Below are 23,037 nucleotides of genomic sequence, written 5' to 3' on the forward strand. Positions count from 1 at the left end.
AATGAGCAACCTCTGCTTTGATCAGGTTCACCTAAGCTGGGGGCCTATTTTTAGTAGTCAGAATGTGTTAATTAGTTCCACAATTGGCATTTGATTGTGCCTAGTCCCTGCTGCTGGTAAAGTCTCTTTCCTTTCCCCTCTGGGAAGCGGCCTGTGGGGGAGGGGCGCAGGCCATTGCCTCTTTGGGAACTCACGGTTCTAGGGGGTGCTCGCAGCCAGTCCAGCTGGTCCAGACTGGGATATGCTGTGTGTCCGATTACTGATGTGGCCCCAGGAGGTGTTCTGCACTGTTTCTGGTTATTTAGGAGTTCTTCTGGAGGACGAACTAAAATGCGCACGTTGTTAAGCCGCCATCTTGACCCAGAAGTCCCAAGTGGAATTCTTGATATTCTCACAAGCAGTGGGGACCACCAAAGCAATACGCTGAGCCCCCAATCTTGGGGTTTGTTCATATGAAACTTAACCCCACAAAGGATAGGTCATGTCTACTTAAAATCAGGGCTAAGAGTCACCCCCAAGAGAACCTCTTTTGTTGCTCAGATGTGGCCTCCCTATCCAGCCAACACAACAAGCAAACTAATTGCCTTCTCCCCTGTCTATGTGGGACATGACTCTCAGGGGTGTGGACCTTCCTGGCAAAATGGGACAGAAGTCCTAGAATGAGCTGGTACTCAGCATCAAAGGATTGAGAAACCCCTAGAATGAGCTGAGACTCAGCATCAGGGGATTGAGAAAACCTTCTCAACCAAAAGGGGGAAGAGTGAAATGAGACAAAGTGTCAATGGCTGAGACATTCCAAACAGAACTGAGAGATTATCCTGGAGGTTATTCTTACGCATTAAACACATATCACCTTGTTATTCAAGATGTAATGCAGAGGCTGGAGGGAACTGCCTGAACATGTAGAGCTGTGTTCCAGTAGCCATGTTTCTTGATGATGATTGAACAATGATATAGCTTTCACAATGTGACTCTGTGATTGTGAAAACCTTGTGTCTGATGATCCTTTTATCTGCCTTGTCAACAGATGAGTAGAACATATGGAATAAAAATAAATAATAGGGGGAACAAATGTTAAAATAAATTTAGAGTGAAATGCTAATGAGCAATGAAACGGAGGGGTAATGGGTATGGTATGTATGATTTTTTTTCTGTTATCTTTTTATTTGTTTTTCTGAACTGATGCAAATGTTCTAAGAAATGATCATGATGATGAATACGTAACTATGTGATGATTGTCAGTTATTGGTTATATATGTAAAACGGAATGATCATAAGTTAAGAATGTTTGTGTGTCTGTTGTCATAGTTTTTAAAAAAATTTTTAAATTAATAAAAAAAAGAAAATTCAAACAATAACAAAAAGAATTTTTTTCACTGTTTAAACTACCGACGTGTGGCTTCTGTCTCAACTGGACCGACTTATACAATATGTAATGGTACAGCTCAGAAGTTCCAGGGCTCTATGATATTCAATACTGTTACAATAGACTAAATGCAGAAGCAGACATGAGACTCTACCTGCCAGTTAGTAGAGGGAGTTAAAGAACATAAAACAAAACCACTCTTCTCATTAAATGCTTAATATGCTTATTTTTCATAAAATATTTACTTATATTATGTTTAAGTGATAAGTAAATATTCATTTTATTTAATTTGTAACATAAGGACCAGAAAAAATATTCTAATTCATAATTTACCTTTTTTATTAATTTGTTATTCTCTGTAAATTCTGGACATAAACACTTTGTTGACTACTATACAAATATTTTCTCTTACACTGTGAACTGTCTCTTCTCTCTTTTTACGATGTCTTTTGACAAGAAGGTGTTCGTTTTAAGGTAGCTGATTTTAACAATCTTATAAGGTAAGGTCAAAAGATATTCTTCTATACTTTCTTCTTTCATATTTAGGTAATTAATATGGAATTAACTTTTGTGTAAGGTCTAAATGAGACCTACATTGCTTTTGTTGTTTCAAGCTGCTTTTGCCTAGAGGGCAAATTCAGGGAGGAGTAGGAGGCAGGCCTGAGAGGATTTCCCAAGTGAGTTATTCCCAGCCGGAAGGAGGGCAGGGACCCATAAAAGGAGCAAGGGCTGGCTCCCACGGCCCTGGGGAAGTGATCAGGAAGAGCCCCAGGAGCTCCTTCCATGAATCCCCAAAGCTGGGCTTTCTTGTCTTGCCCCTGCCCTGCCAATGCAGCCCTTCAACTGTCCTCCACAGTCCTAAGGAAGGGCACCATCTTTAAATCTCCTTGGCTACCTCTGTCTGGAGCAGGTTGGAATAATGCCTGCTCTCAAAGCCCTGGGGCAACAGCAATCTGAAATAGTAAATTCAAAAGCAGTGATCAGGGACTGGTGTGCAAGTGCAAACATACGTACCCCATGCTGGGGAAATGGATTTTTATGCCCTTCTCTGATGCCATTAAGTTACACCAGAGGCCAGACCCCAATATTGTCTGACATAAGTACGGGGGGTGGGCACCAGTAACTACTAATTTTGAGTCTAGCAACCTTGTTAAAGTCTACTAATGGCAATAATTTAACTGTAGATTCTTTTGGATTTTCCACATATATGGTTGTATCATCTGCAATTAATGGTAATTTTGGGTTTTTTTTCCTTTTCAATTCTTTAATTTGCACCTTTTGCTTCTTTTTCTTGTCTTACTTCACTGTTTAGGAACTCCAGAACAAAGACAACAGAAATGCTGATACTGGGCATCATCTTTGCTTTGTTCCTCCTATGTAGCATGTTTCCCGTAGGATTTTATTTTTGGAAAGTTCTCTGTACCGGACTGAAGTTATTCCTTTTTATTCTAGTTTGTTTTATAATGAATGGATTTTTCACTTACTTTTCCTGTATCAAATGATTTTTCTGTTCCACTTTTAAAGGCTGGTGAATTAAATTAATTTATTTTCCAATATTAAACCATGCTTCCATTCCAGGGACAAATCCCATGTAGTTATGATACATTATCCTTTTTATGTGCCACTAGTTCCAGTTTTTTGCATCTAGGCTCATGAATAAGATCAACCTATAATTTTTCTTTTTCATATACTCTTAGCTGGATTTTGTTTATAAGGTTATACCCATCTATTAAAATGAGTTAAGGGGCATTCCCTCTCTTTCCTTTCTCTAGGATAGTTTGTGTAAGTTAGGACATAGTTCTTTCTTCAATAACTTATGAACTTGAGGCAAAGGAAGATTTCTGATTCCTGAGTGAATTTCTCCAATGGTTTATAGGATTATAAAGTCCTTCATATTTTTTTTAAGCCTTTAGTTACCTGCCTTTTTAAAAACAATTTTGCCTAAAATTTCAAATTTATTGGCATAGTCATATTACCTACCTCTTATGGTCTGCAACATATGTAATAATGTCCAACTTTTACATTCCTAATGTCGTTTATTTATGCCTTTTCTCTTTTTTCTTGAGCAACCTCACTACATCAATTTTATTATTTTCTCAAAGAAACAGTGTTTCTTTGTTGAACCTTCTATTGTATATTTGCATTTAGTAACTTTCTGCTCTTATTTTATTATAATCTTCCTTCCTCACTTTGATTTATTTTGCTCTTTTTTTTTTAACTTCTTGAGATGGCTACTTAATTCATCAGTTTTGGGAGCATTTTTTTTTTTTGTATTCTGGTTAATTGAATATTCTGATTAATACAGATACTTCTATATGATTCATGGATTACCTAATCCAAAAAATATAGTACAATATCATTAGGTTTCTTTTTTTTTTTTACGTGTATATTATGAACCCTATATTACCTAGCACCTCATCACCCTGTACAGTAATTTATTCCAGATAAATGCTATATCACATTCGCTAAGTAGGTGCGTTACAAAATCATCCTTATGTGATGATCAGAAGTAGAACAACATCTAAAATTATGCGTACCAATTATCGTTATACCATAGAAACTCGGAAGTGAGGGTTAATGGAGAGTCTCTGAACTTCAGCTGGCTCTGATCTGCATCCATGTGTTTCTGAATTTGTTGAAATTATTCTAGTTAGTGTGCAACTCAAATAATAATGAACTTGAATTCTAGTTGGTTGTAGATGATTTTCTTTTTATGTCACTGTGCCATCAGCAATCCCTTGCCCTGCTCTCAATGGCTTTATCTGTAGCACATTTATCCAGTTCAGGTCAGATGCTATGGTTGTCTCCTGATGATCCTACATCTGTGCTGCTTCCGTTTCTCTCATGGACACGTGAATAGCCCTTCCAGGCAGTTGTGCATGTTGAACTCCTGGAATTCTCATCAGAAGCTTTCACTTTTGTAGGCAGCGTTTTAATTAGACAATCTGTGTATTGCAAATTTTGTCAAATCCTTCCTTTAAAGCGGCTTTTATGAACTTCATTAAATCTGAACTATGGAACATGTGGTCTCTGGTACTAGGTTTTGCTGAGCTGCTGATTGGCTTGACATGCTGCTCAGCATTTTGGGAGCATTTTTATATTCCTGATACTTTTTTAAAAAATGTTTTTTACTGTTAAAAATAACACATATAGACAACAAATTCAATAGGCTGAGCCCTCAATCTTGAGGCTTGCCCACACTAAGCTATTCCTGCAAAGGAGAAGCTAAGCATACTTATAATTATGTCTAAGAGTCACCCCCAGAGAACGTCTTTTGTTGCTCAGATGTGGCCTCTCTCTCTAAGCCAACTTGGCAGGTGAACTCACTGCCCTCCCCTCCCCCTCATGTGGGACATGACTCCCAGGGGTGTAAATCTCCCTGGCAACATGGGACAGGACTCTGGGGATGAGCTGGGACCTAGCAGCATGGGAATGAGAAAGCCTTCTTGACCAAAATGAGGACAAGAGAAATGAGACAGAATAAGTATCAGTGGCTGAGAGTTTTCAAACAGAGTTGAGAGGTTATCCTAGAGGCTATTCTTAAGCATTATATAGTATCCCTTTTTAGTTTATGGTGTTTTGGAGTGGGTGGAGGGAAGTACCTGAAATTGTTGAACTGCTTTCTTGAAAAGGACTGTATAACTATATAGCTTTTACAGTGTGACTCTGTGATTGTGAAAACACTGTGTCTTATCCAGGGTATGGACAGATGAGTAAAAGAAAAAAAAGGATAAAAAATAAATAGATAATAAGGGGAGATAAAGAGTAAAAACTGAACAAATTCAAATACTGTGCGTCAATGAGAGGGAAGGGTAAGGAATATGGGATGTATGAGTTCCTTTTTTTTTTCTTTGTATTTCTTTTTCTGGAGTGATGTAAATGTCCTGAAAATAATCATGGTGATGAATATACAACTATGTGATGATATTGTGAGCTAATGATTATATAATATGGTTAGGCTGTACATGTGTAGATAGCTCTCAATAAAAATATTTTTTTAAAGTGTTTTGGCTCCTGACTAGAACTATACAACACAAACAGTGAACCCTAAAGTAATCTATGGAGTACAGTTACTCATATAATTATAATAATACTATTTCATCAATTGTAACAGATTCTATACTAATGTAAAATATCAATAATAGGGTAAATTGTGTGTATGAAGTGGGTGAACTTAGGGGAATTCTTACTCTCTGCATGATTTTTCTCTACACTTACTCTCTGCATGATTTTTCTCTTAGATTTTAGTAGCTGCTCAACTAAAAGAAAATGAAAAAAATAATAAAATTTTTTTTCAAAAACTGAAAAAAAAACACATATACAAAGAAAAGAAAGAAAAAGCAATGATTTTTGAAAGTACTATATTCCTGATAGTTTCGTAAGTGCTTTACGTATATTAGCTCAATCAATCTTCATATCATCCATAAGAGATAAGTTAGACTATTATACTCATTTTTACAGTTGAGAAAATTGAAGCATAAAAAAGGTTAAATAACTAGACTAACAAGTGGTAGATTCAGGATTTGAGCCCAGGCAAACTGATTCAAAAGCTTGTATTATCAATCTCTACACTATGATGCATCCCAAGAATGAAGAGATACTCTAGGAAGATAAATCCACGAATACTTAAATATTATGACATATAGTATGAGTGTCTGACTAGAGCAGTGAGCTCATTACTAGGCTACAGGACAGCTGGTGGCAAGGAGTGGAAGGAAGGTGGTGCTTTGATTATACAGGAATTTGGATATGATACTGCAGGTTAAAAGAAGTCAATGAAGTCCACTGAGTGACATGATTTCACTTTCTTACTTTGTTTTAAACGTTCGGTTCCCTATCTCAAAATAGTTTTATATCAATTATTTATAATCATCAGTATCTTCATCGTTGCCCCTAATCCCATCATATGGTTGAGAATCAAAGAAAATAAGGAAGATGGAAAACAATCTGTTAAATTCAAAACCAATATAAAAATGTTATTTTAAAGAACAGAGTAATGTTTGTTACTCTCGTAACATTAATTTAGTAACATTGATTTGTTAATAACGGTAGTAGGAGTAATCACTATCATCATCCTAGCAGCAATTAACATCTACTAAGTGTTTACTATATACCAGTCACTGTTCTAAGCTCTTTTTGTTTAAAGCTCTTTACATACTGTTCTAGTTTGCTAGCTGCTAGAATGCAATATACCAGAAACGGAATGGCTTTTAAAAGGGGGAATTTAATGAGTTGCTGGTTTACAGTTCTAAGGCCGAGAAAATGTCCCAATTAAAACAAGTCTAAAGAAATGTCCAATCAAAGGCATCCAGGGAAAGATACCTTGGTTCAAGAAGGCTGATGAAGTTCAGGGTTTCTCTCTCAAGTGAGAAGGCACATGGCAAACATAGTCAGGGCTTCTCTCTCAGCTGGAAGGGCACATGGCGAACATGGCGTCATCTGCTAACTTACTCTCCTGGCTTCCTGTATCATGAAGCTCCCTGGGAGGCTTCTTCCTTCTTCATCTCCAAAGGTTGCCGGCTAGTGGACTCTGCATCTCATGGCTACATTGTTCTGCTCTCTCTGAATCTCTCTCTCCAAAATGTTTCCGATTTTATAGGACTCCCCTAAACCAATCAAGACCCACTCAAATGGGTGGAGACATGTCACTCCCTAATCCAGTTTAACAACCATGCTTGACTAAATCACATCAACCAGGGAGATGATCTCATTACAGTTTCAAATATACAGTATTGAATAGGGATTATTCTACCTTTATGAAATGGGATTTATATCAAAACATGGTTTTTCTTAGGGGGCATACTTCCTTTCAAACCAGCACACATACACATAAAATTTACTATTTAGGTCCCAAATTCTATAGGGTAGGTACTATATTATTAGCCCTATTATATACAGATAAGAAAACTGAGGCTAACTTTGCTATACAGTTAGGAGGTGGTAGAGCCAGGTTTCAGACCTATGTACTCTGATTCCAGAGCCCATGGTCTTAAACCATCATACCGCTGGTATCAGTGTGTACGTAGTTTGCAGTAATGAAAAGGATACCAAAAGCAAGGAAACTAATTAGAAAGCTGTTTTAATAATATAAATACAACACATCAAAAGAGTGATGGTAATGGGAAAGTGTATTAGTTAGGGTTCTCTAGAGAAACAGAATCAACAGCGAACACTTGCAAATATAAAATTTATAAAAGTGTCTCACGTGACCACAGGAACGCAGAGTCCAAAATCCACAGGGCAGGCTGCAAAGCTGAGGAATCCGATGGATGGCCTGGATGAGCTCCAGAGGAGAGGCTCAACAGCCAAAGCAGGAATGGAAACTGTCTCCTCTGAGTGCTCCTTAAAAGCCTTCCCATGATTAGATTTAGCATCACTAATTGCAGAAGACACTCCCCTTTGGCTGATTACAAATGGAATCAGCTGTGGATGCAGCTGACATGATCATGACCTAATCCTATGAAATGTCCTCATTGCAACAGGCCAGCGCTTGCCCAATCAGATAAACAGGTACCACAACTTGGCCAAGTTGACATGTGTCCCTAACCATGACAGAAAGTAAAAGGCAGAGAGAAAAAGAGGAAGAAACACTGCCATGCCAGAGACCTGGGTTCAATTCCTGGTGCCTGCCTGTTTTAATTTGTTAGCTGCCAGAATGCAACACACCAGAGATGGATTAGTTTACCAGAGATTATGAGGCTAATAGGTGGCAGTGCTGGGATATGAGCTAGGTAGTCTGTGTCAGAGTCTCTACTCTTAACCACTTAAGCCATAGTGCCTCATTTATATAAGAAAATTATTTTCAGGCTATGGCTTTGGTCAAAAGTTAAAGCTGTAGCTACTTTCTTAATATGGTTATAATAAATGGTGTCCTAGTTTGCTAGTTGATGGAATGCAACACACCAGAGATGAATTGGTTTTTAATGAAAGGGGACTTACTTTGTTAGTTCTTCAGAGGAAAGGCAGCTAACTTTCAACTGAGGTTCTTTCTTATGTGGGATGGCAGAAGGCAATCTCTGCTGGCCTTCTCTCACCCGGGTGATTTCTTTCTGCATCTCCAAAGGCCTGGGCTGAGCTGCGAGTGCTGAGATGAGGTCTGCTGAGCTGCTTGGGCTTTGCTACATTGCGCTCTCTCATTTAAGCACCAGACAATTAAATAAAACATCATTCATTGCAGCAGGCACGCCTCTTAGATGACTGCAGATGTAATGAGCAATAGATGAGGTTCACGTACCACTGGCTCATGTCCAGAGCAACAGAACTAGGTGCCTTCACCTGGCCAAGTTGACAACTGAATCTAACTACCACACTGCCCATGCGAAAAAAAAAGAGGAAGAAACAGTGGATGAACTGGTCCCTGGTAGGTGACTAAGAAATGACGAGAAAAGAATTCAAGATGAACTAAGATGATAAGTTGAAAAACTAGAATGAAAATTAGGAGGAAAGCTATATAACAGGACTCAGAGTCTGAAAAATCTGGTTTCTAGTCCCAGCTCTTTTACTAAATTGTCATTTTACTTTAGGTAATTTCTTAACTGCTCTGGGCTTCAGTTTTCTCATTTTGTAAAGAGAAATAATAAAAATCCAATCTGCTAGGCTGTGAAGTTGGTTAACTGCAAGTTTCAAATAGTATTTGTATGGTGGTTTTTAATTTATAATATATTCTTACATATATTTTAAGAGTGGGGCTTTATATGAATATAAAATATATTATTTTTTAGACATTCTAAGTTGAATATCATCACAGAATGTTGAAGTAATAATGCCCAGAAAGTAGTTTAAAAATGATCAAAAGACTAGAAACACAGATATAGCAGTTATTATTAAATCCATGAGTAAATAAATCTCTGAAGGAGTATAAAGAAAGGAAAAAGGGGGTCTGATAGTTTAGCCAGAAAATGAGAGAAGAACTACCAAAATCCAAACTCCCAAACGATTTTAAGACTTCACTAGCCAATGACAAGCCCTGAAGTCATCAGAAACCCTCTTATGGTGGGTTTATTTGAGAATACCAAGCCCATCATTTCCCTAAAATCTGTCATGACATCTTTTCCCAATAAACGTCATGCAAATAATTCTCTTCTACATCCTCAGAGCAAAAAATAAAAACACATTAAGCTCTAATGAAAACAACCAGCACAAACAAATTCACTTTTCAGTTCAACCAAAGATGAGAATTTAAAAGCAAAAATGACTCTTTTATGAAAGCCTGGATAACAACAGGCCTTCAGAAGGCTCTCACTTACATCAAAGATAGACCTACTTTCACAATCCTGATGAAATACAAGCAAACAGTCATTTTTTTACAGGAATTCTTCCACAATATACATATTGTAGATACATATTATATATTGTATTTATTACAATATATCTACAATATTGTATGTACTGCATACCATACAATATTGTAGATATAGGGTATTGTAGCTATATATTATATATATACAAAACACACACACAACATACTGATTCATGTCAGTGATAGAGTAGGTCCACAGTTTTCCAAGTGAAAAGTCAACTCGAGCAATCAGAAAGATAATTCCCGTGTGCTTCATATTGAGATTTCAACTATTTTGTTCTTACTATGATGTATTCATTCAGATGAACTGGCATTTTCATTTCTTAGGTAGGAACTCCAGGACACAAATGGCAAAATTCTGTATTTATCTGCCACTTTTTATTGTATATAAAATTACACTGGGTTTACATGAGTGGGAAAATCAGTATATTGGATAATCTTTATGTAAAATTTCCTCTATAAATATCACGATTTCTTTAAAATTTGCTTATGCTTTCCCAGACTTTTGAATTTCATGGCCTAGTAAAACATTTTCTTTTTTAATTTTGGGAGAATTAAAAATGGCAAATAAATGAAAAAAAAGGCAAATTAAATATTAGACTGGTTTACCTTCATTTTCACCCTTCCCTCCCTCTTATATACATATTTTCATATTAATAACTAATACATCTATAACAAAATCTCCAGTTTCCCAGCCTATGGAATTTCAAACAAGCATGGAAAAAATAAACCGAAATTCAATAAAAGGAGTTTTAATAACTGGATAATTATTTGCAAAAACACTTCCCAATTTAGCTGAAAGCTGCAGTTCCCCTCTTCTGACATCTCTCACTTGATCACTGATCAGGAAACCCTTTCCTTTACTGTTCTCTTAAAAAATTACCTTGGATAGTTATTCTTTCACAAGAATTTTAAAATCTGCTTATCTAGTTCTAAGAAAAATCCAACTGAGATCTTGACTGGGATTATAATGAATTCACAGATTACACTGGAGAAAATCCTATTTTTAGTAATATTGAATATTTCCCTTCAAAATGGTATATCTTTTTTTTTTCTTGGAGCATTTGCATCTATTCAGAAAAAGAAATAAAATGAAAACAGAAAAAAATAAATTTATACATACCATACCCCTTACCCCTCCCTTTCATTGATCACTGGCATTTCAAACTAAATTTAACATTTGTTCCCCCTATTATTTATTTTTATTCCATATGTTCTACTCATCTGTTGACAAGTTAGATAAAAGGAGCATCAGACACAAGGTTTTCACAATCACACAGTCACATTGTGAAAGCTATATCATACAATCATCTTCAAGAAACATGGCTACTGGAACACAGCTCTACATTTTCAGGCAGTTCCTTCCAGCCTCTCCATTACATCTTGAAAAACAAGGTGATACCTATTTAATGCATAAGAATAATCTCCAGGATAACCTCTTGACTCTTTGGAATCTCTCAGCCATTGACACTTTATTTTGTCTCGTTTCTTTCTTCCCCCTTTTGGTCGAGAAGGTTTTCTCAATCCCTTGATGCGAAATCTCAGCTCATTCTAGGATTTCTGTCCCACGTTGCCAGGAAGGTCCACACCCCTGGGAGTCATGTCCCATGCAGACAGGGGGAAGGCAGTGAGTTTGCTTGTTGTATTGGCCGGAGAGAAAGACCACATCTGAGCAACAAAAGAGGTTTTCCTGGGGATGATTCTTAGGCCTAATTTTAAGTAGGTTTGACCTATCCTTTGTGGGGTTAAGTTTCATATGAACAAACCCCAAGACTGGGGGCTCAGCCTATAGCTTTGGTTGTCCACACTGCTTGTGAGAATATCAAGAATTCAACTTGGGGAAGTTGAATTTTCCCCCCATTCCCCAAGGGGGCTTTACAAATACTTTTTTATTCACTGTTCAAAACACTCTGGGGTTTATCGGGACATCACTCTGGACAAACCAACAAAATCTCATGTCCTACTCAAGGTTCCATGTACTTATGGTGTTCAATTAAGCTGTCTACATAAGTTACATTAGGAGATGCACTAGTCAAAATATAAATTTTGTACAAAATGGTATATATCTTCATGTATGAGGCCTCCTTTAATATCCTTTAGTAAAATTTTAAAATTTTTTAATGAAAGCTGTACATACTTATTACATTATTCCTGGGTGGGGTTTCTTTTATTTGGGGAAGGGTTTACTTTTTGTTGCAAAATGGAGCTTTTTTTCCAATTACATTTTTAAATTGGCTACTTTAGCATATATAGAAAAACTACTGCTTTTATAGAAACCTCTTGAATCTAGCTGGTTAGCCAAACTTTTATTGGCTGAATTTCTTGAGTTTTCTATATAGGCAAGGGGTTGGCAAACTATAGACTTTGTACCAAATCTGGCCTGTGGGCTGTTCTGGTAAATAAAGTTACATTAGAAAACAGCCATATCCGTTTATTTACTTTTCTATGGCTGCTTTTATATTAGAATAGCAGAGCTAATAACTGCAATAGGGACCATATGGTCCACAAAGTCTAAAATATTTACTACTATTGTAGAGTATCTGCAAGCATTGACAATTCTGTCTCTTTTCTAAGCTGTATTCCTTTCTTCTATCAATCAATCAATCAATCAATCATAAATGAATGGGACCTCCAGCATAATGATAAATAGTAATGATGATAAGTCAAACTTGCCTTCTGCCTTTAACTGGAATGCTTTTTTTCACATGAAGTATGATGTTTACTATAGGTATCTGAAGAGATCCTTCAACAAGTTAAGAAAATCTTTTTTTAATTAATTTATTAATTAAAAAAAATTTAACAACAACCGAACTAAAACATTAACGTGATCATTCCGTTCTACATATATAATCAGTAATAAGTTAAGAAAATCTTAAAAGCTTAAAATTTTAATTTAAAGGAATATACTTTATTCTGTCCTCTCTATTTTCTTCTGTAAAATAGTGGTAATACTAATTGTTTTTGAAAATATCTTTACATGGTGTGTTAGTTTGTAAGCTGCTGGAATGTGACAGAACAGGAACAGCTTTTAAAAAGGAAATTTAATAAATTACAAATTTAGAGTTCTAAACCTATGGAAATGTCCATACTAAGGTATCCAGGGAAATCTACCTTAATTCAAGAAAAGCTGATGTATCTGGCACCCTTCTTTATTAGCTGGGAAGGCACGCTGATCCCGTGCTAGTCCCTTGCTCTTGGGCTCTGTGCTTTCAGCCTCCGTTCCTGTGGAGGCTCCTCAGTTTGCTTCTCTGGGACTGGCTTTCATTTCTTAGCTTCCTTTAGCTTTCTCCAGGTTCTGGCTTGCTTAACATCTCAGGGCAACGTTTGAAGGGCTCCAAGTTATCTCTAAACATCTGTGTCTTTGTTCTTCACGTGTCTGCATCTGCATTAGCTCTGCTGTGAGTTTTCTGCCAGCTCTGAAGCTTTTGTCATTTTTGTAGGCTCTGTCATTTCTCCAATATGTTACCTCTTTTAAAAAATTTCCATAAACTAATCAAGACCCAACTGGAATGGATGGGGTCACATCTCCACCTAATCAAAGGTCACACCCCTCAACTGGGCATATCACATCTCCTTGGAGATAATCTAATTAAAATATTCCAATTAACAGTATTGAATCAGGATTAAAAGAAACAATTGCTCCCGTAAGATTGGATCAGGATTAAAACATGGTTTTTCTAGGGTACATAATACCTTCAAATTGACACACATGCTAAAATAAAATTGACAACCTAAAATTGTTCCCCCACCCCCACCCCCCAAAAAAAGTTTTACTAGGCCATGAAATTCAAAAGTCTCAGAAATAACAGACTAAGTTTTAAAGAAATTATAGTGATATTTATAGTGGAAACTCTAAGTACAGATCATTCAATGGACTGATTTTCCCACTCAAAATTACAGTGGGTATACACATGTAAAGAAGGAGTACAGATCAGTAGTTAAGTGACAAAAACATGGGTTTTGTGGTGCAGATAGTCTTAAGTGGGAATTCTGGCTATCCTTAAGGTAGCTGTGAGAGTTTAGACAGTAAGTGAACATTTCTACGTCACAGTTTCCTCCTTAAAATGGAGATCAAACAGTATCCATCTTATAAAGTTGTTCACAGGATAAATTGAAGCACATAAAGCTTAGGTACAGTATATGGTCAAATACGAGTGTTCAAAAGATGGTAGCTGGTTTTGTTACTATTTTGTATACTACTGACATATATAAAAATAAATCTTTATTACGTAGTGCATTCAAGTTGGATCATATATTACTCTTCTGGAATACCAAGGTTAACATTTTACACTAACAATTCAAAGGAAGATTTAAGAATCATTAAGTTAATATTATTACCAATGTGTATTAACACTATTAATACTACCAAATGTGTTAATACTCATAAATAGTACATAACTCGAGAAAATACTTAGGTATTTTACTATTTTAAAGTACCTATTCATTTGTATCAGTATTTTGCTGTTCCAGTGTTTTAGAGAATATAAGATTGCAGCTAAAGTTGCAATAATATGTGAAAGTCTTTCAGGAGAAGAATTTTCAAAGGGAGAGGAATTTTTTCACCACTAGATGTTCAACAGGTGGTCAGACTAAAGGAAGGCAACAAATGGATTTAAGAACATCAAACATAATTTCTGACTTATAAAAAGTTTTCAAATTAATAAGCAAACATTTTTGGATACTAATTATTTCTTATTTTTCCTAAAAGTTAAAAAAAAAAAAAAAAGCCAGGGATCCACGGTCAATGTCTGGGAAATGCTGCTTTAAAATTAGTATTGCAAAGCCCCAAAAGAAATCAGATTACTGACATGTTAGTCTGTACTCTGAAATCATCAAGAAAGGAAATGAAGTTTGTGTCAGATTCCAAACTTATTTGAGCATGGAACCCTTCTTCTCTGACCACTTCATAGGACTCATATTCCATGAAATACACTCCAAGAAATGCTGTATACAAAGCACAAAAATAGAACATGTATTTCCATTTCTCTTTAATTATACAGTTTTTGTGGGGGTGGGGGCAACACTTCAGAAGGCACTGAAAGAAGAAAGGAAATATGTTTACAAACAGAAGCAGTGGTTGAAAGAAGCAGAGATAGAGACTAAGACCAGCAGATGCAAATGGTCAAGATAGGATAAGAGAGGCCGAGAATAAATACTAGGAAAGCTGTCTAGAAAGGAAAGATGAAGTTTTTAAAAGGGAAATGTATATATTAGTAGGAAAGTTACAAGGAACCATTTGGGCAAAATATCCTTGGATCTTCAAACCAGCATAGCTATTACAGTTCTTATTGAGAGAAGGAAGAAAATGAAATTCTAAATTTTCTAAGCTTAGATTTCAAAGAGTAATAAAAATTTACTTACTTCACTAGAGCAGCTGCTTCAGGAAGTACATCAGCAAATGATTCACGAAATACAATTGCATTTTTTCTTTTACAGTTCTGTATGACATCATTGGCAAGGTAAAAGAGATTCAAACGGTGGGGATAGGCAGCTAAAGGTGACAAAAGAAAATAAGTAAAAGCAAATGAGTTAATTTATATTTAGTTGAACTTATTCCAAAAACTTCTCAAATTGTGTAAACCACTAGTTAAGAAAGAAAGATGGGTGGATGAACAAATGAACTAATGGATCAATATACTGAACCTGATTCCTAAAAATTTTGACTGGTTCAGGTTTAGTTTCTGTTCAAGGCACTCAAGTAGATTTCTATTTCATTTTGTAGATGTTTGGCACTTAAAAACCCATTAATTCCGGAGAAGCTAAAATAAAACTAAATTGCTCTCCCAAATATTTGGGAAGCTAAAAAAGTTGAATTGAACAAGCTCAACTTGTTGAAGAAACACCAAGAATGTTATTGAAAAGAGCATGGGTAGGGGACACAGGGGGTTCCATGGTAAAATGCTTGCCTTCCATGAGGGAGACCCAGGTTCGATTTCTGGACAGAGCAGCCCCCCCCCCCCCCCAAAAAAAAAGAGCACGAGAGTTGGAATCTAATCAGAATGTGACCTTAGGGAAATTGCTTAATCTCACCTATATTAAAAAACCATCATCAGTACAGTGTGTGAATAGATTTAAATTCAATAAAAGAGGATTTAAAAAATTATCATGATTACTATTGAGACTCTTCATCAACCAATCTGGACATCACTCAAAGACACTAATTGGAAAAGGGGTTCTGCTGCTACTTTCACCATTAGGTGAGGGTCTTGGGAAATAAATAATTTGATACATGTATACACTCAGGTTAAGCTTTTTCAAGTGCTATGAAAAGGCCCCAATCAATTTACCACCTTGAGCAGAGCCATCCCAAGTTTTATTACTTTCCTGGGCATCTTCAAAGTCCACATGTTTGATCCATCACATTATACAAACCCTCAGTTTCTCGATCTCAAATTCAGTGTTTCTAAGAACCACTTCTTTGTACATTTTTAATTCCCCTTCTGTGACCAAAGCTTCCTACTTCCATTATATTTGTTTTTCAATGTTATCAAAACCTCAGTTCTTTTATTTTCCATAGTATCTTTCAATATTCAATTCTTTGTCAATTCCATACTCTTTGATCCACTATTAAGTCATTATTTTCTCAAAACCCTGACCTCATTATCCCTCCCCAACTGAGCTTTCTATTACATACACTTAATAGAATCCTAAATCTGAATCAATCTAACTGAATGCCTTTACTGTATCTTTATTTCTGCCTCTGGGTTCTGCTGAATAAAAATAATACTATCAGGAAGACTGAAATCATATGAACTCATAGTCTCCTACTTCTGTAGGGCCCCTGAGTACTACAATCCTCCTACATGTCCTTTATCAGCATCCTCTCCCATTTGCAGTAGCAACTATCACAAATTTTTACCACTCTTGTCAAGCCTTCCATTTTACCATATCCCTCCTCAGTATCAGGAGACAAGCTTACATACTATTCCACAAAGAAAGCAGAACTCATACAACTTATCTTTCCTCAAAAAATGTATCCAGATTTAAACCATCCAAATCAATTTGCCTATTTAAATAAAAAGTATTACTCTTCTTGTTAAACAGTAATATAATCCCTCCACCAGGTACTACTCCTAGCTCCTCCTCCCTCCTTGGGAATTTTATACTCCATTTAACTATTCTTGCTTTTTCCCTTTATTTTCAACCTCTCTCTTCCTTCTGGCTTTCCCCTCTCTTCAAACACATTTATATGCATATCTGTCCCATGCTAAGCAAGAATTCTTGTGACCACAATAGGTTCCCCTCTAGCCATGCTCCTTTCCTTCCCTGCTTTCAATTAAGATCGTTCAGATTCGGGGAGCAGAAAGTTTTGTATACTCATGTCTCGCTTTTTAACATCCACTACAACTTTTGTAATTATAGGAGCTGCCTTTTTTTCCCCCTTAAAATATGAAATCTACTATATCAGGGGTCTTATATAAACTATTCTATTTCACTTATGTTGCCAACACTCCACTTAAACGGCAATTGCCAAGGTTAACAATAAATTCCCACTTATTAAACCCAACAGAGATATTTAAAATGTTATTTCTTTGGGGCTTTTGGCACAGAGAATCATCCATTACAGCAAATTTTCTTTTGGCTTCTGTCACAACCATTCTAGTTTTGTCCTACCTCTCTGGCTGCTCCTCCACAACCATGTCTGTGATCATCCTCCTTTAATAGCTGGTGCTCCCAGGGTTCTCTTCTTAAGCATATTCACTTACTCACTCATGACAGAGTGTTTTAAGAGTTCATGCTTAGACAGATAGGGATCTGTTCCATTCCTGGCTGACATTTATAAGTGGCTATGTGGTCTTACATGTAATTCCTCTATATATCATTTTCCTCCTTTGTAAAATGACAACAACCTAACAGGGTTCTTATAAGAATTAAACGATACAATGTATGTAAAGCATTTAAGCACAATGCTTAGGTTACAGAAAATAAAATACTGTCAACAAAATTATCCACTTGCATGGCTTCAAGTACTACTACTACTATTACTACTACTACCTATATATCAATTATTCTCATATTCAGAGACAGGAGATCTGCATTGCCCTTTAACAGTAAAGTACACATCCACTTCAAATTCCACTCAAGCTTGATTTTCCAGCATTATTAAATCTCTTCCTTCTTTTCCAGCTGTTACTACTCTTGCAGTTCTATAATTTAGCACTTTTGAATCCTCCCTATCCCAACCTCATCCCCACTTAATAAATCTCCAGCCATTTTATATCCAATAATATTTCTCAAGTTTAACCTTTCTTCTTCTTTTCTTCCTACTTACTGCTCTTTGCTGGGCCTCATCATCTTTGACATGGATAACTACTGCAAGAGTCTCCTAGCTGGTTACCTTACCTTTAGATTTAGTACCCTCAAATTTACTGTGTACATCATTGCCAAATTCATCTTCTAATAAGCAAAAGTTATTCATTTATCATGATTTCTCACAGCTTATTAGAAAAGCCCAAACACCTCAGCCTTCTTTAATGATCTGAATTTAAGTATCAAAATAAATACAAGGAAAAAAAATTTTTTTAGTAAATAAATACGTACTCGGAAAGGATATAGCCCAGAAGTACAAACAATAGAAAAAAAAATAAATGGGAGGGAAAAGCGTAACTTATGATCAAATACTAACTAATGAAGGTAGAAGGACTGATCGAAGCAGAAAATCAGCACTTGGCAACCATAGCAGTAAAAACTGATTGAAGTAATCAATGACTGCTAAAGCTAGTGAGATAAAGTTTAATGAGGAACAGGACATTTATACAGTCTCAAACTATTTCCCCACAAAATACCCCTTTACTTATACTAAAGAAATCTGGCAAAGAGCATCTTAATCAAGTAATCAAAGTTATCAACAGTAATGGGACAGACTGACATAGCACAGATTTTATTTTTTTCCTTGTTGCCTTAATTTTAAATTGGTGTATGAAACTTACTGCACAAACAGAGGCTTTACAATGATTATATTGATACTTGATTTAAATATGCCTATGGTTAAGCTAACTAACATATCCACTGTGGTGGTTCTAAGTGTATTCTGTTTTCTTAACAACAACAAAAATTAACAACAACAAAAAAGTACCTCAAAAAAAAAAGAACACATTACTCCTATGATATTCTTGTCCAAAACTATAACCTGAATCTTATCATAAGGAAACAGCAGATGAACACAAATTTAGGGATGTTCTACAAGTTACTGGCCTAAATACTTCAAAAATATCAAGTTCATAAAAGACAAGGAAATACGGATGAACTGTTCCAGACTGAAGAAAACTAAAGAGACATGACAATTAAATGTAATATACAACTCTGCACACCTTTCAAGACCAATATTGGGACGACTGGAAAAATTCAACTGGGATTTGCAGGTTCAATGGGAGCATTGTATCAATGATAATTTCCTGTTTTGGTGGCCGTAGAGTGGTTACAAAACACCCCATAAGCAAAAAATCCTTGTTTTTAGGAAATAGACACTGAAGTTCAACTGCAAATTGACTTAGAAAGAGAGGCCACATCTGAGCAAAAACAGGTTTTCTGGGGGTGACTCTTAGACTTAACTATCAATAGGCTTAGCCTATCCTTTGCAGGAATAACTTCCATTGGGGCGAACCCCAAGACTGAGGGCTCATACTACCAATTTGGTTATCCACATTGCTTGCAAGAATATCAGAAATTCTCTCAACGGGGAAGTTGAATATTTCCATTCTCTTGAGCATCTTTTTAACAATATAGAGAGGGGAGAAGGACTAACAATAGGAAAGCTTTAAAATCTTCAAAATAAAATTGTTACCCTCACTATCAACAAGACAAAGATGCCTACTTTCACCTCTAATATTCAAAATTGTACTGGTATAACCAGCATTCTCAGAGCTTTGGAAAATAGGTTAAAAAGTTGTAGTAACTGGATGAGCACCAAATGTAAAAAAAAAAGGCAACTTAAAAATGGTAGACCCAAGTTCAATTCCTGTCCACACACTTCCCCCAAAAAAGCAAACAAGAAACAAACAACACATCAACAAATGGTGCTGCCAAAACAGGATACTCACATGGAAAAATAATGAAACGTGAACCTGCCATACAGCGTACAAAAAAAGAAAAAAACAAAAACAAAAAAACAGATAGTAAAGCTTCACGGTTCCCTTGATGGCCCTTCCTCTATCGCTTCCCTGGCTTGGAGGGGAGCCAGCTCACACTTCCAGCGGAGGTTGCTGGTCCCATTTCCAGAGGGAGCAGAGTAGCCCTTACCCACACAGTAGGGTGCATGTATGTCTCTGCCAATCTAGCCTGGGGCAGGTTGAAGGATTGAACAAGGAAACTTATTGCAGGCTCAATGTCCCAGAACATGTCCCTTGCATAAGAAGCTAAAACTGAAGGGCAGTTAAATAAATGGCAGAGTAGGAAGTTCCAAGATGATGCTTAGTGAGGTATAGAATTCATCTGTCCTCCAGAGCAGCTTAGTAAATAGCCAAGAACAGTACAAAACAACTGCTGGGGACACATCAGTAGCCGAACACACAGCATACACCAGTCTGGACAAGCTGGACCATCTGCAATGCCATCCAGAACAGCGAGTCCCCCAAGCCAAGCAGGCTGGTAAAAACCTCCCCCAATGGCTGGTTCACCAAGGGGAAAGGAAACAGACTTTAATAACAAGGGGCTGAGGTCAACCAAGCTCCAACTGTGGAATTAATGAACAAATTCTGACTACTAAAAACAGGTCCCTAGCTCAGCTACACCCTCAATAAAGGCTAAAGTTACAATTTTTCTCCCAGTCAGTGAGGCGGGGTGTGTGATGACATGGGACGAGGGACACGGGTGACGACAGAGGTTTTTGGGATTGGACAGCACAAAATACTTGGAAAGGTCTGGACCGTAAAATAAAAGAAGAGGCACATAAGACATGGAGATACACAGAGCACTGTAAAACTTAGGCTCTTTTTTTCCTTATTATTATTAATTTTAAAAATTAACAAACAAAAATATTAACATATCATTCCATTCTACATATATAATCAGTAATTCTTAATATCATCACATAGTTGCATATTCATCATTTCTTAGAACATTTGCATCGATTTAGAAAAAAATAAAGACAACAGAAAAAAGAAAACGATAACAGAAAAAAAAGATTATACATACCATACCCCTTATCCCTCACTTTCATTTATCACTAGCATTTCAAACTAAATTTGTTTTAGCATTTGTTCCCCCATTATTTATTTTTATTCCATATGTTCTACTCCTTTGTTGACAAGGTAGATAAAAGGAGCATCAGACAAAAGGTTTTCACAATCACACAGTCACATTGTGACAGCTGTATCATTATTCAGTCATCCTCAAGAAACATGGCTACTCGAACACAGCTCTACATTTTCAGGCCGTTCCCTCCAGCCTCTCCATAACATCTTGAATAACAAGATGATATCTACTTGATGCATAAGAGTAACCTCCAGGATAATCTCTTGACTCTGTTTGGAATCTCTCAGCCATTGATACTTTGTCTCATTTCCCTCTTCCCCCTTTTGGTCGAGAAGGTTTTCTCAATCCCTTGATGCTAAGTCTCAGCTCATTCTAGGGTTTTTCTCAATCCCTTGATGCTGAGTATCCATCTTTATGCCAGTACCATGCTGTTCTGACCACTGTAGCTTCGTAATGCACCTTAAAGTCAGGTTGTGCGAGACCTCCAATTTCATTTTTCTTTCTCAGGATATTTTCAGCTATTCGGGGCACCCTGCCCCTCCAGATAAATTTGGTTATTGGTTTTTTTATTCTGAAAAGTAAGTTTTTGGGATTTTAATTGGTATCACATTGAATCTGTAAATCAATTTAGGTAGAATTGACCTCTTAACTATATTTAGTCTTCCAATTCATGAACATGATATGCCCTTCCATTTATTTAGGTCTTCTGTGATTTCTTTTAGCAATTTCTTGTTGTTTTCTTTGTGTAGGTCTTTTGTATCCTTAGTTAAATTTATTCCTAATTTTATTTTTTGTTTTCAATTGTAAATGGAATTTTTTTCTTGATTTCCCCCTCATATGCTCAGTAGTAGTGTATAGAAACACTACAGATTTTTGAGTGCTGAAATTGTAACCTGCCACTTTGCTGTACTCATTTATTATCTCTAGTAGTTTTGCTGTGGATTTTTGGGGGCTTTCGACATATAGTATCATATCATCTACAAACTGAGAGTTTTATGTCTTACTTTCCAGTTTTGATGCCTTGTATTTCTTTTTCTTGTCTGATTGCTCTGGCTAGAAGTTCCAACACAATATGGATAACAATGGTGATAGTGGACATCCTTGTCTTGTTCCAGATCTTAGGGGGAAAGTTTTCCATTTTTCCCCATTGAGGATGATGTTAGCTGAGGATTTTTCATATATTCCCTTTATCATGTTGAGGAAGTTCCCTTCTATTCCTATCCTTTGAAGAGTTTTCAACAAGAGAGGATGTTGAATTTTGTCAAATGCCTTTTCCGCATCAGTTAAGATGATCATGTGGTTTTCTGCCTTGATTTGATGATACGATGTATTATGTTTATTGATTTTTATGTTGAACCATCCTTGCATAGCTGGGATGAATCCTACTTGGTCATGGTGTATAATTCTTTTAATGTGGTGCTGAATTCGATTTGCAAGAATTTTGTTGAGGATTTTTGCACCCATATTCATTAGAGAGATCGGTGTGTAATTTTCTTTTCCTGTAATAACTTTGTCTGGCTTCGGTATGATGGTGATGTTGGCTTCATACAATGAGGTTGGTAGCCTTCCCTCGTCTTCCATTTTTTTGAAGAGTTTGGGCAGGATTGGTACTAATTCTTTCTTGAATGTTGGATAGAATTTACATGTGAAGCCATCTTGTCCTGGACTTTTTTGGGGGGGAGCTTCTTAATGATTAATTCAGTTTCTTTACTTGTGATTGGTTTGTTGAAGTTGTCTATTTCTTTTCAAGTCAATGTTGGTTGTTCATGCCTTTCTAGGAAGTTGTCCATTTCATTTACATTGTCTAGTTTATTAGCATAAGGTTATTTGTAGTATCCTCTCATTACCTGCTTTATTTCTGCAGGGTCAGTGGTTATGTGTCCTCTTCTATTTCTGATTTTATTTATTTGCATCCTCTCCTCCTTTTGGTCAACCTTGGTAAGTGTCTGTCAATCTTATTGATTTTCTCATAGAACCAACTTGTGGTTTTGTTGATTTTTATTTTTTGTTTTTTTGTTCTCAGTTTCATTTATTTCTGCTCTAATTTTCGTTATTTCTTAAGGTCCTTTTGCTTTGGGGTTAGCTTGCTGTTCTTTCTCTAGTTCTTCCAACTGGACAGTTAATTCCTCGATTTTTGCTCTTTCTTCTTTTTTGATATAGGCATTTAGGGCAATAAATT

The 23,037-nt window shown here is 36.3% G+C and overlaps 1 protein-coding gene across 6 annotated transcripts in view; it reads right to left on the reverse strand.

Moving 5' to 3' along the window:
- RPRD2 (regulation of nuclear pre-mRNA domain containing 2) overlaps positions 1-23,037 on the reverse strand; it is a 186,211-nt gene that overhangs the window by 60,139 nt on the left and 103,035 nt on the right. For all 6 annotated transcript variants that reach the window (XM_077156141.1, XM_077156140.1, XM_077156145.1 and 3 more), the window contains exon 2: positions 15,027-15,156. In XM_077156141.1, coding sequence (XP_077012256.1) covers positions 15,027-15,156 — 130 coding nt within the window. The remainder of the gene's footprint in view (positions 1-15,026; positions 15,157-23,037) is intronic.

This window comes from Tamandua tetradactyla, chromosome 4 (assembly GCF_023851605.1).
Source record: "Tamandua tetradactyla isolate mTamTet1 chromosome 4, mTamTet1.pri, whole genome shotgun sequence".
Classification (NCBI taxonomy): domain Eukaryota; kingdom Metazoa; phylum Chordata; class Mammalia; order Pilosa; family Myrmecophagidae; genus Tamandua; species Tamandua tetradactyla.